Below are 20,892 nucleotides of genomic sequence, written 5' to 3' on the forward strand. Positions count from 1 at the left end.
TTTTTTTTTCAAATTATGAAGTAATGAGATTTCTGAAGGATTTTAAGATATTTAAGAAAGACACCAAAGTTTAAAGGCCTCTAGTTTGAAAACCTCTACTTCAATTTTCTAAAACATCCAGAGTAATATGACAACCAAAACAGCTAGAAAAGAGGCAATGGTTTTTAAGCACTTAAAACAAATTTTTAAAAGAGTGGAAATTCAAAGTTAGTCCAGAATTGGTTAATTTTCACAATAATGTTAAAGAACTTGGACATGGTGGGAAGTTACAAGGGAAGAAATCAACCTGTAGTGATTAAATGACTTTGGAATTCTTCCAGAGGCCTTTCCTGAAATATTTGCACAGTAAATTGCATAATGTTCAGCTTAAACAAAAGGATAGGTGTACGTCTTCAAGATTTATTTTCTCTTACTTCTCTCACTACCAAAAATCCTTCTGGCTAGACACACTTCCTCATGTGCCTTCTTATTTTACCACTGTATATACTCTGAGGTGCTCTCTTCCACACTGTCCAGCAGACAGGAAATGCAATGGAAACACTTTTCTGTGACTCAGAAATGTTCTCCTCAGACCCTTTACACACATTGGGACTTAAAAGAGACTCTAAAATAACATTAGATCACAACTAAATACAACTAATACTTACAAAGTGCAGTAAAAATAAAGAAAATGCAGCTTACATCTCCTTTGAGGACTAGCATTATTAGTCTGTTAAGATGGAGAGACTAACTGACTGTGGGCCATGAGGTCTACTGAATTTGGCTGGGGATAAAAATGCTAGAGACTAAGATTTTAATGCTGACCCTGACAGTGAAAATCTCTGGGATGCTGTGTTAAGTATTTACATTATTTAAAATTTAAACTCTACAGTCCATCAAAAATATATTTACCAACATGAAAGAGAGAGGTTGGGAGATAGCTAAATAAAACTTTACATATTTTATGTGTACAGGACTGTCACAAACAGGAGTGGAGATGGAAATGAAACAATGAAGCTTATGTCCTTTGTTTATTCCTCTAGTCCACAGAGCTATTTACAAGCACTGCTACCAGCTGTATTATATGGCTTCCTCAAGGCATGTAAAATAGTTACCAGGCTTCAAATGTCCTCAGAATGCTTCATAGCACTCCATCAATCAGGAGATGTTCCTTTTCTTAGGTGTCACGGGTTAGCAAGCACAGCTCCGGATTTTCTTGCAAAGAGGTGCTTACAGCTTCCTCTATGACCTGACAGAGCCTATCAACTGGCTAGTTCGAATATTGACAATTTTTAAGCAACTTAAAATTTTGACCGCCTCTGTGGTCCACATTTAAGAATGGACAAACCCCGGGAAAGAGTTCTCTTGCTTCCGGCTTTGGGAAAGGTACCTGGGCTGGGCCTGTATGGGGCCCAGCAGGCCCGGGCCGGGCCCTGCTCAGCCGGGGCCAGGCCGAAACACAGCCATCCTGGAGCCGTGCGGCCCTGTTCCACCTGTGGTCCCCCCAGCCCTGCTCTGTGCAGACGGTGTGGAGCCAGGGCTCTACACACTCCCCCCTCTCCAGTGTGGCCGAAGATTCAGCTGAAGCTGCCCCGCTGCCTGGCAAAGATCATGTAACCAACAACAATAAGCGACTCCAGCTGTGGGGCTGGGTGAGATTAACCCTTTTAGTGCTGTAAGTTTCCTCCAGAATAGATGAAGCCTGCAGACATAAAGTAAAGAAAGAAGAGCTGAAACCCTGAGGGAGGAGAAAGAGGAGACGCTTAGAAGCTGAAATTCTGTTGTGAAGCTATGGTGGTGATAGACTATGATATATCAGAGTACCCATTGTAATTTCATGAAGCATGGCGGGGTGGAGCGTTCAAACTGTAATTGTGAGCAAAAGCACTTGTTCTGGAATAAGCAAATGCTGAAGCAGCTGTAATTTGATGAGAAGTTTGAACAGGGAGAGATGGAAGTGGTGAGGGCTCTTGCTCCAGCCGGAAGGAGAAGACCTCTGTTCCTAGAGATGCTCCCAGAGATAGTCCTAGAGATGAAGATGATGAAGACCCTTTTCTCCCAGGAAAGGAGAAGGGCCTCTGTTCCTGGAGCTGAAGATGCTCCCTGAGATGGGTGAGGAGAACCTTTGTTTTTGAACAGCTCAACCTTAAAATTGTACCCCAACAGCTCAAGATTGGACCCTCAAAAGCAGTTGTGGGGAAAGCTGTAAGTTGGGAGAAGGGACTCCCACATGATGCGAGCAGAGAACCAACATGGGTGGCTGTCTTGTGATACTGAAGCCATGAGAGAATTTCTTGTGGAGGAGATATCTCCATAGCATGAGCAAGAGAGACTCCTCTTCCTAAATGAACTGAACAAGGTTATTATGGAAGTGGTAAACAGACTGAAAATCTCAAGGGTTGTCTTCTTACATTGTCAGTGGGAGAAGGGAGAAAGGTGGGGGGAGGAGAAGTGTTCTGAAGGTGTGGGGTTTTTTTTCCCTTTTTTTTTCCTTTCTTTTAGATCCGTTAATAAAGTTCTTTATATTCTTTTAAATTTTTTACCTGCTTTGCTTTCTCCTAATTCTTATCTCACAGAAGGTAAATAAGTAATGAGTATTTTGGACCAAACCACTATATTAGGAAAGAAAGGCTACTAAGAAATATTTGTGTGCTTTCAGTCACAGACAGTGTAGGGACGCTTTTATGCCCTTATCCTCAAGTGGATCTGGCCAGTTTTTCAGCCTGTGCTCTGGGATCTCAAAGAGCCAGGTTTGAAGAAACTACTTCTTTACATGAAAATCTCTAAGACACGAGGAAAATGTTTTAGCAAAAACCCTTAAAAATAAAGCTCACTTTTAATGACAAGACATCTAACCGAGTCATAAAAGAAGAAGGGCATTGAATTAGGCAAAATGGAACGGTGGTTCAAAAGCAGCTGCAATTTAGCTCAGAGCAGGTGGAATAACAGTGCCATTTAAATACACACATACACACTTCAGAGCACATAGGCTTCCTATTAGAACAAGACTAACAAATATGATGTTAAGTGTATTTTAATTTATTCTAAAAATGTGTGGGCAGGATCATTTGCATTTCACATGCTTGTCAAATGAATTCAAACCACTGGCACTTAAAAATGTATCAAATGGTTTGCATAACATCTGATTACATTTATACACCTGTCTTCCTGCTGACAGAGCTTGTATTTTTTCCTTCCTTGTAATTAATTACAGGAGAAGATTCAGAGTATCTGACTAGAACTTTTTGTTAGGCATGAAATGCAATACAATTTTATAGTTTTGTGTGGTTTTTTTTTAAGCTGGAATAATTCCTTTCGTTGCTGTAGAGACAAGGCAAAAGCAAACACGGCAAAGCAGAAAAAGCAGGTGTAAGACATGAGCAGCCACTGAGCAGCCACCCTCCACCGTGTTGTCAGTTTTGCTTTGGGGAGGCCAAGGAGGACCTAACAGGAATGGGCCATTTCTCTGATAGTTATGTCCCTTTTTTTCACCTGGAAGCTTTATGGTATTAATGACACCTTCATCAACACTAAATTTTGCTAGTAGCCACTTGCCTCTTTTTTTGGCAGAGGCAGAACTTACTATCAGTCAGCATCCAACAGTGACAGACTCTGTTTTCTTTGTGTCTTACCTGAAAGGTTATCAAGCTGTCGGGAATGACAAGAATTCTTTCAACGAGGATCAGTGGGATTAAGGGCACAGACCTCTAGCCCCTCCCTCACTACCAGATTTGACACAGCATTCAATCCTTCCTTCATCCAGGACAGGCCAAAAGCTACCCAAAGGCAGCAGTGCAAGGGGGCAGGTTACAAAAGGAATCTAGGAGAAACTATATAGGAGCACTTGGTTTTGAACTCTGGTATTCAGACAGTATTTGTAGGAATCATATGCAACTCAAATAAGACAGCTAGTCTGTAACATGTTTTAATGGAAGACTCATAAGAAACAAACATCCATCACTATTCTGTCTAGGTATTGAGCAGTTAAAGTTAGCATCTTCATTACAAATTACCAAAATGTGTTTGAAACTCTACTCTTTCCAGGATACTGCACTGGCGTTTTGAGTCATCCTGTTAAAATTCTGGTTTTGCCTGATCAGCAGGACTGATGCATACAAGTTGAAACGCCTGCCAGAATCTCTTATTTACTACTGGGTATACAAAATTAGGCAAACAATGGGATCTGGGTATAGATTAATTTGTTTTATCTTCTTGTCTAACCTTTGCCTTCTTGAGCCTTTTAATTTCATTTCAACAATGAAAACAGGTTTCTTTTCTTGGTATTGGGCATCTCAATAAATCCATTTAGTTTGCCCACTGACTTTAAGCAGATGTATTAATATGTGACCCATAGAATGGACCAAGTGAGATATTTCATTAGACATATCTTCTCCTAAAGCCAGCAGCTTCCAACATAACTTCTGGAAAATGTATCAGAAAGCCAGATATGCTTGCTGTAATCTATCTGGCCATTTCCTTTAGCAAAGGGAATCCTCACCACTGTTGGCTCCTCAAGTCAGCTCCCACTGAAGGGAAAGCTTTCTGTAGCCTACTCTAACAGAAAAGACAGAGCAGCAGCAGTGCATCCTGCTTCAACTAGTCTTCTTCACCAAGGAAACAGACTAGCCACTGTGGAATAATCTGCATTGTTTGAGTATTCAGCCTCTTCAAGGCTCTTAAAAATATTTCCTTTGTTTACCCTTTGTGCTACAAAGAACAAGTTTCACAACAACCAAATAGGAAATGACAGCAGCTTATCAATTTCTCCTCTCTCCCAGGATTTTTTTACTCTTCTGCTCTTCTGATACTTTCCTTTGTTCCTCCTTCCATAACATACTAGGGTTTTGTTAGTTTGATTCTTATAGTGCCTCTAGTAAAAGCATCACAGGCTTAAAAAACAAAACAAAACCAGGAAACCGAACAAATGGACATTAAAGAAATGCTTTACAAATAAAAAAATCCCACGTTTCTCTATCTCAGAATACTTTACCTCATATACTTCGAAATGTAAAGTGTAGAATGTAAACAAATGTGTTTTCTGACAACCTCTCCACTTAAAAATCAATTATCTAAGCTATGCAGAAACAGAAAAATATATTGTTAAAGCAAACTGGACATTGCTTCTAGGACAGAATTATAATACACTAGTCTACATTATATACTCACCTTGAATAAACCCTGGCAAATATTTCTATCAGAAAAAAACCCCCTGCAAACTTTATACTTGAAATAAATGTTGAAGAGATTGTTTCTACCACTGATTAATAAAAGCATTATTATACTATATATTCAGAGCCAAAATAGAAATAGGAAACGGAGTGTTCCCTATTTTGAATATAAATAGAATTAATGTCATTTTGTTAAGAATCCAGGCTCCACTTGCTGTATCCTGGGGATAAAGCAAAAATGCCTGCTGTGAAGAGTTCATGGCCTCAGGCTTTAATGTTGACTTAATTATTTGTTTCCAGCCAAGGATATTGTACTAGATTTGCCTGTGACAGAGTTAATTTTCCCCATCATAGTTTGTATGGTGCTATTTTGGATTTGTGCTGGAAAGAGTGTTGGTTACATAGGGATGTTTTAGCTGTTGCTGAGCAGTGTTTGCACAGAGTTTTTCTGCCTCTCACCCCACCAGGGAGCAGGCTGGGGGGGCACAAGGAGCTGGGAGGGGAAACAGTTGGGACAGCTGATCTCTGCTGAACACAGGGACATCCCATCCCACAGGGCATTGTGCTCAGCATATAAGGCTAGAGGAAGCGGGGGGGATGCTTAAAGTGATGGTGTTTGTCTTCCAAAGTTACTGTTATGGCTGATGGAGCCTGGCTTTCCTGAAGATCGTTTCCCTGCCCATGGGAAGTGGTGACCGAATCCCTTGCTTTGCTTTGCTTATGTGCATGACTTTTGCTTCACCTTTTAAACTGTTTTTATCTCAACCCATGAGTTGTCTCACTTTTACTCTGACCATTCTCTCCCCCATTCCCCTGAGGAAGAGTGAACAAGAGGCTGCATGGGGTTGAGCTGCTAGCTGGGGTTAAACCCTGATAAAGATTAGAATGAGTTTCTCTGCCCTCAATTCTACTCTCAGATCTGTGGGGCGTGTCATAAGACAACCCAGCATTTGCTGGTTTTATTCCAATGTCTTATTTTCAGGATAATAATTTTCATGTTCACGTAGTTTTTCAAATAGACTTAGAACTTCAGACAAAATAAAGACAACACATTTCACAATTAGTCTTGTAATTGTTGTCCGTGCCAACACTGACTCAATATTCACACAGAATACAGCCATACCCAGCAGCATGAGAGACAACAGAGAATGATGCAGCAGTGCTGTCTCTATAATCTGCACTTTTTTAAAGGTTTGAACTCTGGTGCTGTGTTTAACGGGCTTTTTTGCTCTCATTTTTGTCCCAGAACTCACGAACTCTCAGCTTCATACAATTTTAAGAGATCAGATACAAATTCTAAAACTAAGATTAAAAATATGTATTGACTCGACCTTCCTTAAACTAAAGAGATTCATAAAGCATTGCATTGTTATGGACTAAAGGGCTTAAAGTTGGGTGTGTGAGTCTGAATATCAAAAATACTTAGACATAGAAAACCACACAACAACCAAAAGCAGAGAAACAACCAGGAACATTCTGCTATCATGCACTCTAGTCTAAGAATGACCCCTCTGGCTCCAAAGGACTGTGTAACTATTGAAGTCAGGGAAACTGCAGTAAGCATAAAGTAGACATGTGCCCAATACAGGAAACTGTGATCAACACTTTCAGAGAACTGATCTTGGTGCACTGGTTAAAGAAGCGATCTTTCAGCACTGGTGATTTTTTACTCTGATACAGTAACAATTCACAGTGCCCATGGAAATAAGTATTTTTAATAAAGAATGCTACAATATTGATTGCACTTGATTTAGGAAAAACAAATATCTATTTGAAGCTTTGCCTGTACATTAGTACCAAAGACTTCAATTACTTCTTTTTTCTTTTCCTTTACCTGAATTAATTATTACTAAAAAGACAAGTATGCAAGGTTCTAGGATCTCTAGTTCTTGATCTACAGTAAGATCTTTGACCAGCTAATGACTCAAGCAGGCTTCCTGTCAAAATGTCACTTGTACCTCCACTTCACTGTTCAGGAGGACAGACTCCTCCTTTAAAAAAATCATGCCTGCATAAATGGTTTTTTTTGGTGGTGCGCTCTTGCGACTGCTGAAGCCAGACTATTTGTAACACTATTTTGGTAATGCTTAAGGACCTTCTGGCAGCTAAGTATATCTACCAAATAAAGAAGATTTAGGAAGAACTTCTATACTGTATTTTTAAAATACAGTTTTGTCATCTTTTTAAAGTGAAATTCTTCTGAATGTTACACTCCTGCTAGAGAAAGATAGCAACTCGGCAGCCATGCACTCCCTGCAGATGTTACACTTAAGCCTCCACTTACTACCACTAACATTTTGTTTGAGGAAATTACCTTTCAAAAGGTTGTAAGATAGAGCTGTCAGCCGTTGTCAGACAGAGGAAGTTGAACAACTTAGCAAAGTATTCTTGGAATGCTTAAGGGAATAAAAAATTACATACTAAAATGTTCTTGACAGTCACATTTTTTACTTCAGCTTATCTTGAAAATTACCCAAATAGTTGTTTCAGCATACTCACCTCAGCAAGGTAAAATTCATCATACTGTCTCTTGAAATTTTCTCCTTTATAGTAATTACTTGCAGCAACAATCACATCGACAGCAACCATGCTTAGTATGAACATATGAAACACGGATGACCTCATCATTTTCTACAAAAGAAAGAGTAAATTTTATCATCAAAAGGAGTCAAACCACATGCATTTTAAAGTTCTATTACATTGTCAAAACATAATTGGCTTTAATACTGTGTTATTCTAAAGCTTCTTTATATGATTCTAATTTATTAATCTTTAAAATATGTTTTAATATATTGCTTCAACTGGTTTACATGGCAAGTTTGGGGGATTTTTTTGTACTTTTCAGTTTTTATTTGTCAGTTGACTTCTTACTGAAGGTTTATAATTTAATATGGTATCCATTACTTTAGTATGTTTTAAAGCATAAAGAGCATGTCTGTCTACTCAGTTGGGCCTGGTTAATACTCCTGCATTATGATTTATTCACGCAAATCTTGATGACTTACTGTTCAGGAAAAAGTAACATCAATTCTATCTTGTGCATTGCTTTTTCTCAAGAAACAGATGTATTATGGGATTCCTCTGATGTCAAACTATTGCCTAAATGAATAAAACACATCTACATATAGTAGATATACACATCTGGGCCAATGAGCTGTGAAGTACTCACAGATAATTCACATATCTGTGTACTTAAAGCTTTGTGTCACTGCTGCTGCAGTGACACAGGAGAGGAGAGAAACAGAGGCACAGAGCACCATCCAGGAGTTTACATCTGTGAGATACCAAAACATTACTGATAAGATACATAAGAAGTATGCAGAAGTTCAAAGAAATAACTTCTAAGCCCCCACCACAAAGACCATGGACTTAGGATTTACCCTGAAAACCTAACCACTTCCCTCACCGGGTCAGCCACAGTAGAAACAAGAGTCAAACAGACAAAATTATTTTACATTAATCCACCTTTGAATGAATGGTCACTAATATTGATAACTTTTTACAAATTCCCACAAGTAATAGAGTTCAAGTCTTTAATATAAGTAAGTTAAGTACCATTATGTTTCCTTGTGTATGTTTCTAAATTGTGCTAACAATGGCAAAAGCCATTTTTATTTGTTTCTGAGTTTATATGTAGGGTTGTTGTATGTTTCTTTTTTGATGAAATTAGAACATAATATGGGCCGTATGGGAGGCTGCAAGGACTAGTATTTGTTCAGCTTTTAGCAAAGCCTTGTGCCTGCCTACTGAATAATTAATTTCATTTTGAATTCCACTGGTGTTTAAGATAGCTTCCTTAAATTGAAGCTGAATGGAGACTAAGCACATATTTACAAGCATACAACCTGATAGAATTGCCTCTTGTCTCTTAATACCTGGACTTTTTGTGTGAATTACAGGTAGCATTACAGAGAAGACAGCTCAAACCCTTCTCATGCAAGCCAGCTTCCTTTTGACCCTAGTGACATAAAATGGTTGCATATCCTATTCTAGAAAAGGAGGTCAGGAGATAAAGCCTTACATCCAGTAATTTACAGAACAAGCAGGGGTTAATACCTAAAGCACAGGTAAGTTACCAAAATAGTGGCTAAATAAGGTCTTGCTTTTATTTTTAATCCACAAGGCAAGCTATAAGAATACAATAATTAAAGATAGGGCTACTGGCATCAATCATGCATTTTTCTTCAGTAGTGTGATTCAAAACAGGTGTCATCCTTTACATTTCCATTTCACACAAATTCTAACCAGATAGTTAGTCTCTCTGCATATTTTACACTGTATTTTTAATGGTGTCAAAATTTCCATCATAATAATGAAGTATTCTGTCTCAATTGTGAAAGTACTTGCTAAAGAAACTAGTAAGGGAGGCTGCAAAAGGCACTTTTATCTCCTTTCACAGGGAAGCAAAATGGTAATACGGGAAAAATAAAAATGCATAAACTGTCTCGATACACATGTACGTATACGCACACTTTGTCACTAGTCTGTACCTCTGGACACTGTGGTGATTTAGGAATGGTACTCCTCAATTTAGTGCTGCCACTGATACTCTCTGAACCACACCGCCACTTGCTCACTGCTCACTCCCCCCGTCCCCTTCCCCTGCTGGTGGCTGGAGAGGAGAATTGGAGGCACAAAAGGTAAAGATCACGGGCTGAGATAAGAACAATTTACTGGAGATGGCAATGAGATAAGAAAATGAACAGTCACAGCAACAACATTAATAACAACTGTACAAGAGAGAGGTGAGTGAGCCATGCACAAAATGTTCAGAATCAGCACTACCCTAGCACTCCCTCTGCAACACTTACTTGACTGGAAAAGACTCCTGCTTGCAAGAGACTCCTTTGCCCCTGACCCCAGCAATGACATCACGTGGTATAGAATAACCTCCAGCTTCTAGCCATGCCCCCCTTTTGGCTACTGCAAAGACTAATCTTGTCCTGGCCAGAACCAGAACAGACACTCATAAAAAGATTTTCCAGTGGCATATTTAATCCTGGAAAATAAATAGCAATAACAGAAATAATATCCTAACCACAGTTTGTTTCACAGAATCACAGAATGCTTAAGGTTGGAAAAGACTTTTAAGACCACCAAGTCTAACCTAGCACCACCACCATGTTCACCATTAAACTGTGTCCTCAAGTGCCATAGCCACGTGTTTTTTTAAAAATTCCAGGGATGGTGACTCCACCACTTCTCTGGGCATTCTGTTCCAATGTTAAACAACCTTTTCCATGAAGAAATTTCTTCTAATATCTAATTTAAACCTCCCCTGGTGCAACTTGAAGCCATTTCCTCTCATCCTGTCATCCCCCCACCTTGCTACAACCTCCTTACACGTAGTTATAGAGAGCAATAACGTCCTCCCTGAGCCTCCTGTTTTCCAGGCTAAACATTCCCAGCTCCCTCAGCCACTCCTCATAAGACTTGTGCTCCAGCTCATTCACCAGGGTCCTTGCCCTTCTCTGGACTCACTGCAGCATCTTTTATTTTTCAGTAAAATTCAATAAGGCTTGTTGTCAAGGTCGCCTTCCCAATTAAACTGAAAAGAGACTATTTAGCTAATAGAGAGTATTACACTGGCATAATGTGATTCAACATTAAGATAATAAGGAAGGAGGCTCAGACAGGATGCAAGCCAGGCACAGGCTATGTAAAGGCAGGAACAGCTGGCTGAGGCAACAAATTAGGAGATAGCTGTGGTGAGGAACACCAAAAGCACCCAGGTGCTGGCAGAGAGACAGAGAGCACAAAGGGCCAGCAAGGTGGAGGTATCTGAGCAAATACCTCCCCTGCACACACAGCAAAAGTGCTGTGCTGAGGAGATAAAAAAATAAATAAAAAAAATCAATCATCATTTTTACATCTCAGGACTGGCCAGTTCATAGGGACCAGATTGGCATCTGTGTTTCTTGACTTTTTCTACGTCATGTCAGAACCTAGCTGCTCACTTGTCATGAATGCTGTGCATGATTAGCAGCTTTCCCGTTGGCCTCTCAGACTGCTGTATCTTTAGAAGACCAATCACAGTACTCTAACCCACAGACCTACTGTGTCCAGCTTTCCCCCTACTCTAATCTTAGTTTGTTCTTTCTGCATCACAGAATTTTAATTTGGATTTGCACCCTTAAAACGATTCAGACACACCTCTGCTGCAGTGTTCAACCATGAGAATTCACTGTTTCTTTACATATTTCTGTATTTGGAATGAGGTCTAAGTGAAAGCTGAATTTAATCCACAGCTCTTGCCCAAGCCTTGAAAGTAATTTTGGATCATCGGATCAGCAGTGTGTTATTTGGATTACAGTCCTTTTCAGGGCACATAGGCATGGAAAATTCTCCACGCAAACTGGAAAAAAGACACATAATGCCAATTTTTGTTCTTGTTTAATTTACTGACCTTTTTTTAGCCCTTGGATGTGTGTTTCTTAAGCTGTGTAGGAATGAGATGAAAGAAATATTCTGATGTTGCTGTCAGCCAGATAAATGGTAAATTGTACCTAATATTTAATTTGATTTAAGATTATGTGTTGAAGAAGTCTCAAGTGAAATGCCCTGCTGCTGACATCAATCAACTACAACAGTGACGAATTTCTTACATTTACTATGAATTACCTATAATGCTGGTATCTGACTGGATGCAGGATGCTAATTCTCAGTGTCCAGGACAATGAAGAACCTGTATGGCACAGTGCATTAAAGACGCAGTGGCCATAAAAACCAGTACATGACAAACTGTTAATGACTGAAATTCTTTCATTGTTTGGAAATACACAAAGGAGCCAATCTATTTTGTGCTCAGATGGGAATTTCATGACTGCAAAAAATACTTCTAAAATACTACTCATTGATTCAACACTATGGACATGTTTGGTGCAGATGAGGAACTCTGAATGAAAAACTGTATTTCATATCCCAGGTTCACCCAAAAATTCAAGTAATGACACTGCAATTGCTGACAGGTAGAGACTACCTGGCTCACTTAGTCTTACAGAGCATTACAATGCACAGTGTAAAGAGGTCTTTTGTCACTCCGGTAGTATCAGAATGGGGTACATTGCTTTAATACTCCTCCCACGTTCCTGCATGGCAGAGGAAGGATGAGTGACATAAATCTGCCTTTGCCAGCTCACTGTCCTGGAGAACATCCACAGCAGCTGCCACTTTGCACAGTCAGAGCCACACAGACACTGGCTCAGGAAAGCAGAGGTCCACGCAAAATGCAGTCACTAAGCAAACTGGAATTACTGAATATGAAACTACCTTTTCCTAATGCTAGATCCCATCTGGGGGCTTGATATGCACATTAGGTCACTCCTTGTATCACCCTCCTTCATACAGGATTTTTGTTTCAAGTACATAATAGGTCTTACTTACTAAGCAAGATGGTAAATGTTGTAAACTTGTGGGGTCTGACAGACTTAATAATGAAAGAACCCATGGGCTACATTACCCTGATATTACTATCTCAAAACTGACCCAGCTGATGATGTTTAATATTATCATGTGAAACCTTGAAAGAGGTGTCTTCAAAGGGCTCAGTGGTTTCAGTTTAGACCTACAGGAATTCAGATGGCATCTGATAATATTAACAGTCTTGGTGGTAGTCTAAGAAAACAAAAAAAAGAGGAAAAATCATCTTGAAGAATAAAAAATTGCCTAAAAAGCCCTCAAACTTATTAGTACTGAGCAAGACATGGTGAGGATCTGATCTGTAGAAAAGCTTTGCTTATTTTGGCTATTTAGTGTGCGAAAAGCTTAGAGTGCATAATTGTCAAACTGGCAGGGTAGCTCTTGAAAGTACCAAACCAATTAATGAACAGTGTAAACATCATTTAACTAAAAGACTTTGATAATCACTACATGGGTAAGCAACTTTTTTTCAGATTTTGATACTCTTGAGTTGCGCATTCATCAATGGTAAAAATACAGTTGTATCTGTATTTCTTTATATTTTAGATATACTTTAACACTTCATAAACCAGTAGTATCTCCTCGTCTGTGTTATAATGGGATGGCTCTAGCAAGCTTCTTACTCCTTTTTCATCTTCATTGGCTTTTGCTATTTGCACAAGGAAGCTAGATCCTGCTAAAAGATTCCACCCAAGCTTCCAGCTATAGCTGTTGAAAGACCTTGTACTGGCTACATGATCACTGCGGTTTACACCTATCATTATAATGATCCTGTATGTTATTTGTACTCCTTTCTATACATGCCTACTTGAAGACCACCCTTTCTGGTAGTTAGAACAGACTTTGGTTTGTTAAAGTTGTTTGGATGTGCACAAAAGAGTTGGGTGATATTACTGAACAGCAACTGAAAAGCTTAAATTTGTGCTACTCCAGTCTTTTTTACTTATGGGCCTGTTGCAGCCTAGATCTACCACCACAGTGACACGAAGGCAAATTCAAGTCCCAGCTTATCTCCATGCACAGAATCACCATCATGTGTGGAGATACATTCTGGAACAGCACTGCAAATCTTATGGTACCCAGTGACTTCAGAAAGCCCAATTAGCTGGAGTTATGTGGGCATCACAGAATACAGAACCCTTATTCAGAAGAGCTAACAAAGCATGACTCAAGTTCATTGTAACAGCTTGGAAAATACTAGGTCAAATAGTAATAAAATGAAAGTATTGTAAGTAAATTCTTTCTTTCTGGACATTCAGAGATCAGCCCATGGCTCCTAAATACATATAAAGGGATTATGGTTTCATAGAGCAGGGCCAGTTTAAGGTGTATGCACAGCATTTACACCACTAAGAAAGGAACATGACTGCCAGTCATTCTTGATTCAATGTTGAAAGCAGGACACATCAAATGCCTCACAAACTATTACAATATACAAGACCAGAAATAGCAATACCTCTTTGACTTCAGGATTCTATGACACAAGATTTCTAAGAGTCACTAAGCAAAGATTCAATCCTGGCCTAAAGAAAAGGGTAAGTTTTTTTATCCTATACATGTTTAGTATACTTATGGTGTTTATTTCGTCCTTTTTTTTTTTTTTTTTTTTTTTTTTGCAAAGTGCTTGAAGATACCTTGAATATGAAAGAAGCTTTAGAAAATCACATTCTATACACTGCTAATCACAGATAATTCATAGCGTGAATAGGATAAATTTGATTTTCATCTTGTTGGTTAATGGCCATCTGAGCAAGTACAAAATTGTGAAATTGCAGAAAATTTTCCCTTTTGTTTGCAGTACATTGTAGAGCATTTTACAAGCTATGTAACTAATTTTCTATAAACCATTTTGCTTTCAACTTACTTTATGACTGCCTGACAAAGATATGCTTGTGAGGAGAATTCAGCAATTATTCCCATGCTCTGCAATCTGAACATTTCTGAAAATTATTAAGCATTAACCAGAAATTTTATGGGAACAAACTTTTTAATATCTTATATTGATGCAGTTATGTATCAGTATGGGACATTAAAAAACATTGTAAATCTAAGATACTATCCACTTTATTTGAGAGGAACTTCGATGCTAGATGAATTCAAATAATGCAGCTTCATTGAGGAAATGGTAAATGATGAGTTTAAAGATGCTGGAAGAGGTGGCTTTTAGATACTGCAAAGGAAACAAGTCAGTAGCCACAGCTCAGATGTTTGGTGATGACAGAGAGGCAGTCTTGGCTTTATGGTGCAGGACAATTGTCCCAGTGCAATGAGAGCATGGTGGTTCTTCAGCAATTTTGTCTACAGACACTTGCTTTAACATTTTTATGATGGTAGAGAGGAAGTTCTTAGGGTAGTGATGTGGTAGAGATGAATGTAAAGACCCTTTAAGATTCACAGCCCAACGAAAAATCTCCCTAGAAACTCTAGGTTACTTTCAGATCACCTTAGCACAGAGAACCTTTGTTATCAGCTGCAGGAGATAATTTAGATGGTAAGGTGATAGTCAAGGGAGGAAAACACTCCACAAAACACAAACATCATAACTCTGCAAGTTTTAGAATACATGTTTGGAAACCTTTCTATAAATGTTTTCTGGCTGCAGCAGAGGTGACCCTGGCCTGGCAGAAAGAGAAGTATAAACAGTAAACTGTCCGGGCTTGTAAAATATTCTACAAGTTTCACTTTACTGTGCTTCTCTTTCCACCTTCTACCTCATCTGATTAGGATGCAAAAATTAAGGTAGCCACTGCATCTGTGTTTTTACAGGGTGTCCTACCATGCAGCCACAAAACAAGCTGGAAATGGGACTATTTCTAAATAATGGTAACATTTCAGGACATGCAAATATGCTCTCCAATAGATTTTGTGCTACAACAACATATTTTAAGGCAACAAATATTTCAGGTGACATGGTATAGCTAAAATCATACAGAAATCGGCAGTTGTTAAGAACTATCTTCCAACAGTCTAAATGTCTCTGTAATATTTGAAAATACAGGTGAGTCATTAATCTGTCATATTTACACAGACTTTCCTGCCTTTTAGAATAGATAATTTTGATTTAAAATTTAAAAGCTACTTTAAAAAACAGCAAACTGAATTCTGATCAAAGGAACAAAGTAAAGTCAATAAGACAGAAAGAATGAGAAAATACACACTTAGGAAGTAAACAGATTGAAATAATGATAGAAAGTCTACTGAAGAGAAATGAAAAACTCTTATCTTGTAGAGTTTTTTGAGTAACCAAGCCTTTAAGTCCAAAGTTTCTGTCAGAAATTAGATACATTTTTTCCCTTACATCCTAGATTTGAAAGTCAAAGTTCTATTTCTGCTATAGGACTAAAGAATGTGTTGCATATGCCTCTTTCAGACTAGCTGCATCCTGTTAATTCACATCCTGCAAAAACAGAATAAAGCTGTAGCATAGATACACTTCTGTACGCCTCTTACTAACAGCAGCCACTTTTCTCCTCCCACAAACTTCTAATAGAACAGTCAAAAAGAAAATGGTGACTCTTCTGCCCTAAAAATCCATGAAATAATGGCTTCTTTGAAATTAAACTACCCTCCTCCCCACCAGTTTATAAATCAGCTAACACAGTATGTCATTTTCTTTGCAAGAAGAGAGAGGAAGTAAGCAGCCTTTCAGCGACTGCAATCTGACTTACAGAAATTGAGAGCAGCTGCTGCAACATAAAAGAAATCTAAAAATACTACTTAAATTGTTCATGATAATAACAATGCACAGAAATTGTTACCTACCTGTCAGATTTTTAGAACTGCTAATAAGTATATCATCACCTCAGCAGTAATTTACTCTAAAGCTACATACTATGAAATGCAAAACAGAACCCAAATAATATGAAGTTTTAATTTTTTTTCCCAAATATAGCCATATAGATCAATTCAGAAAATATAAGTCAAAATGATTAATGACTAAAATGTGAAATTAAATAGGCCAAATTAATTTTTGTTTTATATCTAGTGACTTCATCAAAGCTGTAGGGTGGAAATTCACTCTGTACTTTACTAAGATGTGATTAATTACTTATGTGTCCTATGGGGATAAATATGCTTCCTAATCCCAGAGTACTTGCAAAGAGAAAGTACACAAGTTCTTTTCCTCTCACAATAAAAAATACTGAACTAGCTTAAAATCACAACGCTAAATGCATTTAACTTGAGTGCATTTTATATATATTAAAATTCATTTAACCTTAATGCATTTTATATGTATTAACCTTAGTGCATTTAACCTGTGTGGGTGACCACACACTGAAACAGGTTGCTCAGAGAGGTTCTGGAGTTTCCCTCACTGGAGATATTCAAGAACCGCCTGGACACAATCCTGTGCCATGTGCTCTAGTGTGATCCTGCTTGAGCAGGGAGGTTGGACCAGAAGTCCCCCTGTGCTGCCTTCCAAGCTTAGCCAATTTGTGAACCTCAGGTACAGGAAGAGGTGTAGAAACACTCCCAGCTGCTCATATTATGGATAAACACCACATAAATACATAATTATATAAACAATTTATGTATGCACATACACACATTTATATAAATAGCCACTTACAGGGCAGGCCAAAATTATAGCCAATTGCTGATGCTGCCTTCAGTCAATCACCTTACAGTGGATGTGCCTGACATTTTAAATCTATATTTTCTAATTTCTTCTCTGAAAACTCCAGCTGATTCACTATCAGCATTACAGCACTATCTGTGTTTACATACAGTTGCCAAATCCTCTAGATATAGTCTCCTATTTTATGTGTGTCATGTTTTCATATTTATATTTTGAAAGTATGTTAACCACAAAAGAAAAAAAAGAGTAATAATGTTGTACTTACTCTGTAGCAAGACAGCTCCATCTCTAATACTAAATCTATTTGCTACTATCTAGAAGCTGTGCCATTTATGAGCTGTTGTACATAATATATTGCTGACTCTTTCAGATACACACTAAATATAATTTTGACAAGTAATCGATTATTAAGCTTCAACTTCCCCCCAAATTTCAGGAGGGTGAGTGACAATGGAAATAATCTGGATCCTACTTGTGCCGTAATTCTTTCCATGCCTTCAAAATTTCTGTAACTTTCACATTTTACAACTCTAGGAACTTCACTTCCAACAATTTTCAATTAACAGTTGTTCCTTGAACTATATGCCTTCGAAGATCTCACCTGGAAGGCCTCCCTGAAACTGCTTCAATAGACTACTTACTCTTTCACTTACATTTCAATTCAAGAATCATGTCTCTGAAATATCATTTATTAAGCAGGTGTGAATCAGCCATTTTCACTGCCTCTGTTTTCTTTGCCTTTTTATTTCTCAATTCATTAGAATAATTTTTATTTTTATGTTATTCCAATACTGTACATTTACTAGCTGCTTTATAAATATGAAGGAAAAGGTTGCTCTTATTATAATGAGTAAGTCATGAGCTGAAAGAGCAACAGACCGTAATGTAAGTATTGCACCTTATTCTGCAGTTAGTACTCAGGATCATCATAAAATCCTTCAGAATTTTTGATACTATTTTTAGGAAATTACCCATGTACCAAGACAGGTGTAGCTGAGTTGGAGAGTAATGAAATACACTGCCTTCCCTTCCCTTTTTGCCCTCTCACAGTTTAAACCACTTTCTCAAGAATTCAGTGGAGATTCCATTTCAGTGTGGCTTTGTGGCTGTGTCAACTCCAATGAGCGAGTGGCTCATATCAGTTGGTACCTACTACCTCTGCATACGCTGTGTAGGGATATGGCTCAGCACTAGCCACATGTGCTGTAGCCCCGCTCTCCTCACAATAGTGTTCACGTCTCATGAATGACTTACGTGGGTGTTCTGCTGATAGTACGAAGTGACAGGAGGCAGGAGAAAGCTTACAGTACTCAGTGAGTTGGAGGACTGAAAATGTAAATCCTGCTGTTAGGAAGACTGCAAGGCATATCTTTACCTTTGAGCTCATGAAAAAACAAAGTAGAGAGTAATTCATGATAAGTAGAGATTGAGTTTCTATTTGCCTGCAACCTCTTGTACAATGATGAAGCACTATTTTCAATTCCCAACTACTGAGAAAGCCCTAAAAATCCAACATTTTAACATAAAAGAAGAACAAGAAAAGAAAAAAAAAGAGACATGGGGAACACTTCATTTTTAAGACATGATAGTGAAAAAAAAAATCCAAATGCTTCAAGGAAAACATGCATGGAAACAGCAAAAAATATGCCCACCTAAGTTTCTTTTCTTTTATTTCTATAGAAATATACATGTGGAAGCATCCAGTTCTGTCTTTGGACAACTTGCTGTCGGTATTTACAAACAGCATGAGAACCTGGAAAATGAGATTCTAAAAAAGCAATTCTTCATGGAAGGAAACATTTTTTCTTACTATCATTTCTTACATTAATTACTTCTTACTATCATTGTATTTCCTGGAAAATACACTAAGATAAAACCCTCCTTCATGGAAAAATTTTATACACAGCTAAGCTCCGTATATTCTGTTGGTACTTACTGCAGCTTTTTATCTTAGTACAATGATTATTATAACACATGTGCTCTGAATTTCTTTAGATGGCTGAGCTAAATTTCAGCACTTTTTCACAGCTCTGGTATTGTTGAGCTGTTTAAAACTTAGAGAAGTACTCGATCAGCATTAGAAAAATTAGAATACTTCAGTTCTTTGATAACTTCCCTTCTGAACTAAAAACTGCCAAATGTGTACTTTAGGCAATTAAGACAACTCCACCCAGATAATGAAAATATTTTCTTGGATCAGACTAGACATTTGCATCTATTATTGGTTTCTGCAATTAGGAAAATAAGAAAACTCCAAATAACCTGTAATTAATGAAGATCTTTTCCGGTCACACTGGTCATTTATATCAATTATTGGTTTTTGATTGCAATGCCTTGCCTCACAGAGTGCATTCATCTTCTTAGTTACTGTATGTACTGCATTTGTCTTGGGAACATGGTGTAGAGTGTAGTTCAGACTGGCAATTGCTACCTCCTTTGGAAGCCTATATAAATAAATATCAAACATTTTAATGGAATTTCCACCTTTTGCTTAGAACAGTTTTTTTCTTGCATTCTCCCTGCATAATTTAATTAGCACATTCTCAAACTCATGATTTACATATAAAAAGCAGAGATTACTTTGAAACAAATCAAATACTCCATTAAAGAAGTGATCAGATGAATAATTAGAAGCAAGAAAATATTTTTTGCACTTAGGCTCAAAGCCTACTTTCTAGTAAAGTGGCTTCCAATCAAACAAAATTTAACTCACAGAGGAGAATTATAGAAGTATTTCTCCCTCACTGAAATAGCACTGGAAACTGCTGACAACTTAGGCTCTATTGCCTTGGGCAGGGGGATAGCAGAGCTAATCAGAGACATTGATTGCCATTAATTCAGAGGGCCAGGGGCAGTGATTGGCTTTATACTTCCCTTTTTCTTACAAAGCATCTGTTCTCCAACTTCATCTGCCAGACTACCTTTACTGCAGCCAAGCTGTGATATCCCTTTTTCCTTCACTACGGTAAAACCAGTGGTTAGACCTATCTAACCAAAAGGATATGGAAAGACTACTCAAAATAATGAAAATTCAGATGTTTTCTTATCTGAAAATCATTCCACTTATTTTATTTTTCCGAAGAAGATCTATAGCACTTTTAAAAATTGTCACATTAATATATATCTCTAAGTAACATTTTTATTTATAATAATTCCTGAAAAATGGGAAAATACAGAAATTCCAGATTTTTTTAAAGTGATAGATTTATATCATTTTGATTAGATCAAGTATGAAGAAATTTGTCTTTTTTGAAAACCATCTCTTTAATTACGGGACTCAGATACATCCAAAACTGAAGAACTGTTTGTAAGAGATGATGAGATATACACCTGCAGTGTATTTTTATAATGTAGAAATTCTTTAAAGGGAACTCTTGTCACTGACCTACTGCAGAATACTGAATTAATATGCTCTACTAAATATCAATGAAGTATCAATGAAATGCAGTAGCATCCCAGAATGAAAATACATTGATTGTTTTTAATTGCTTCCATCTCATAGGTAGCAGCAGAAGACATTATTTCCCCACTTTAAATAGTCATGATATTAAGGTTGGATTTGGACTAGACCAGGAATCTTGTCTCATAAATATCCTGGAGATGCTGGAGTCATAGGACAAAGGAGAATGCAACCTTCTGGTTATATTCTAGAAACACCCACACAACTTCCAGTGTTTTTTTTGAATGTTTTTCCAAATAGGATTAAGAAGAGTTCAAAATTTAGATGCCATATAAAAAGAAATAAGC

The 20,892-nt window shown here is 37.8% G+C and overlaps 1 protein-coding gene across 10 annotated transcripts in view; it reads right to left on the bottom strand.

Moving 5' to 3' along the window:
• The window catches only part of NALCN (sodium leak channel, non-selective), a 239,599-nt gene that overhangs the window by 105,271 nt on the left and 113,436 nt on the right, over nucleotides 1–20,892 (bottom strand). For all 10 annotated transcript variants that reach the window (XM_039562541.1, XM_039562481.1, XM_039562155.1 and 7 more), the window contains one exon: nucleotides 7,647–7,778. In XM_039562541.1, coding sequence (XP_039418475.1) covers nucleotides 7,647–7,778 — 132 coding nt within the window. The remainder of the gene's footprint in view (nucleotides 1–7,646; nucleotides 7,779–20,892) is intronic.

Source organism: Corvus cornix, chromosome 1 (genome assembly GCF_000738735.6).
Source record: "Corvus cornix cornix isolate S_Up_H32 chromosome 1, ASM73873v5, whole genome shotgun sequence".
In the NCBI taxonomy this organism is placed as follows: Eukaryota; Metazoa; Chordata; class Aves; order Passeriformes; family Corvidae; genus Corvus; species Corvus cornix.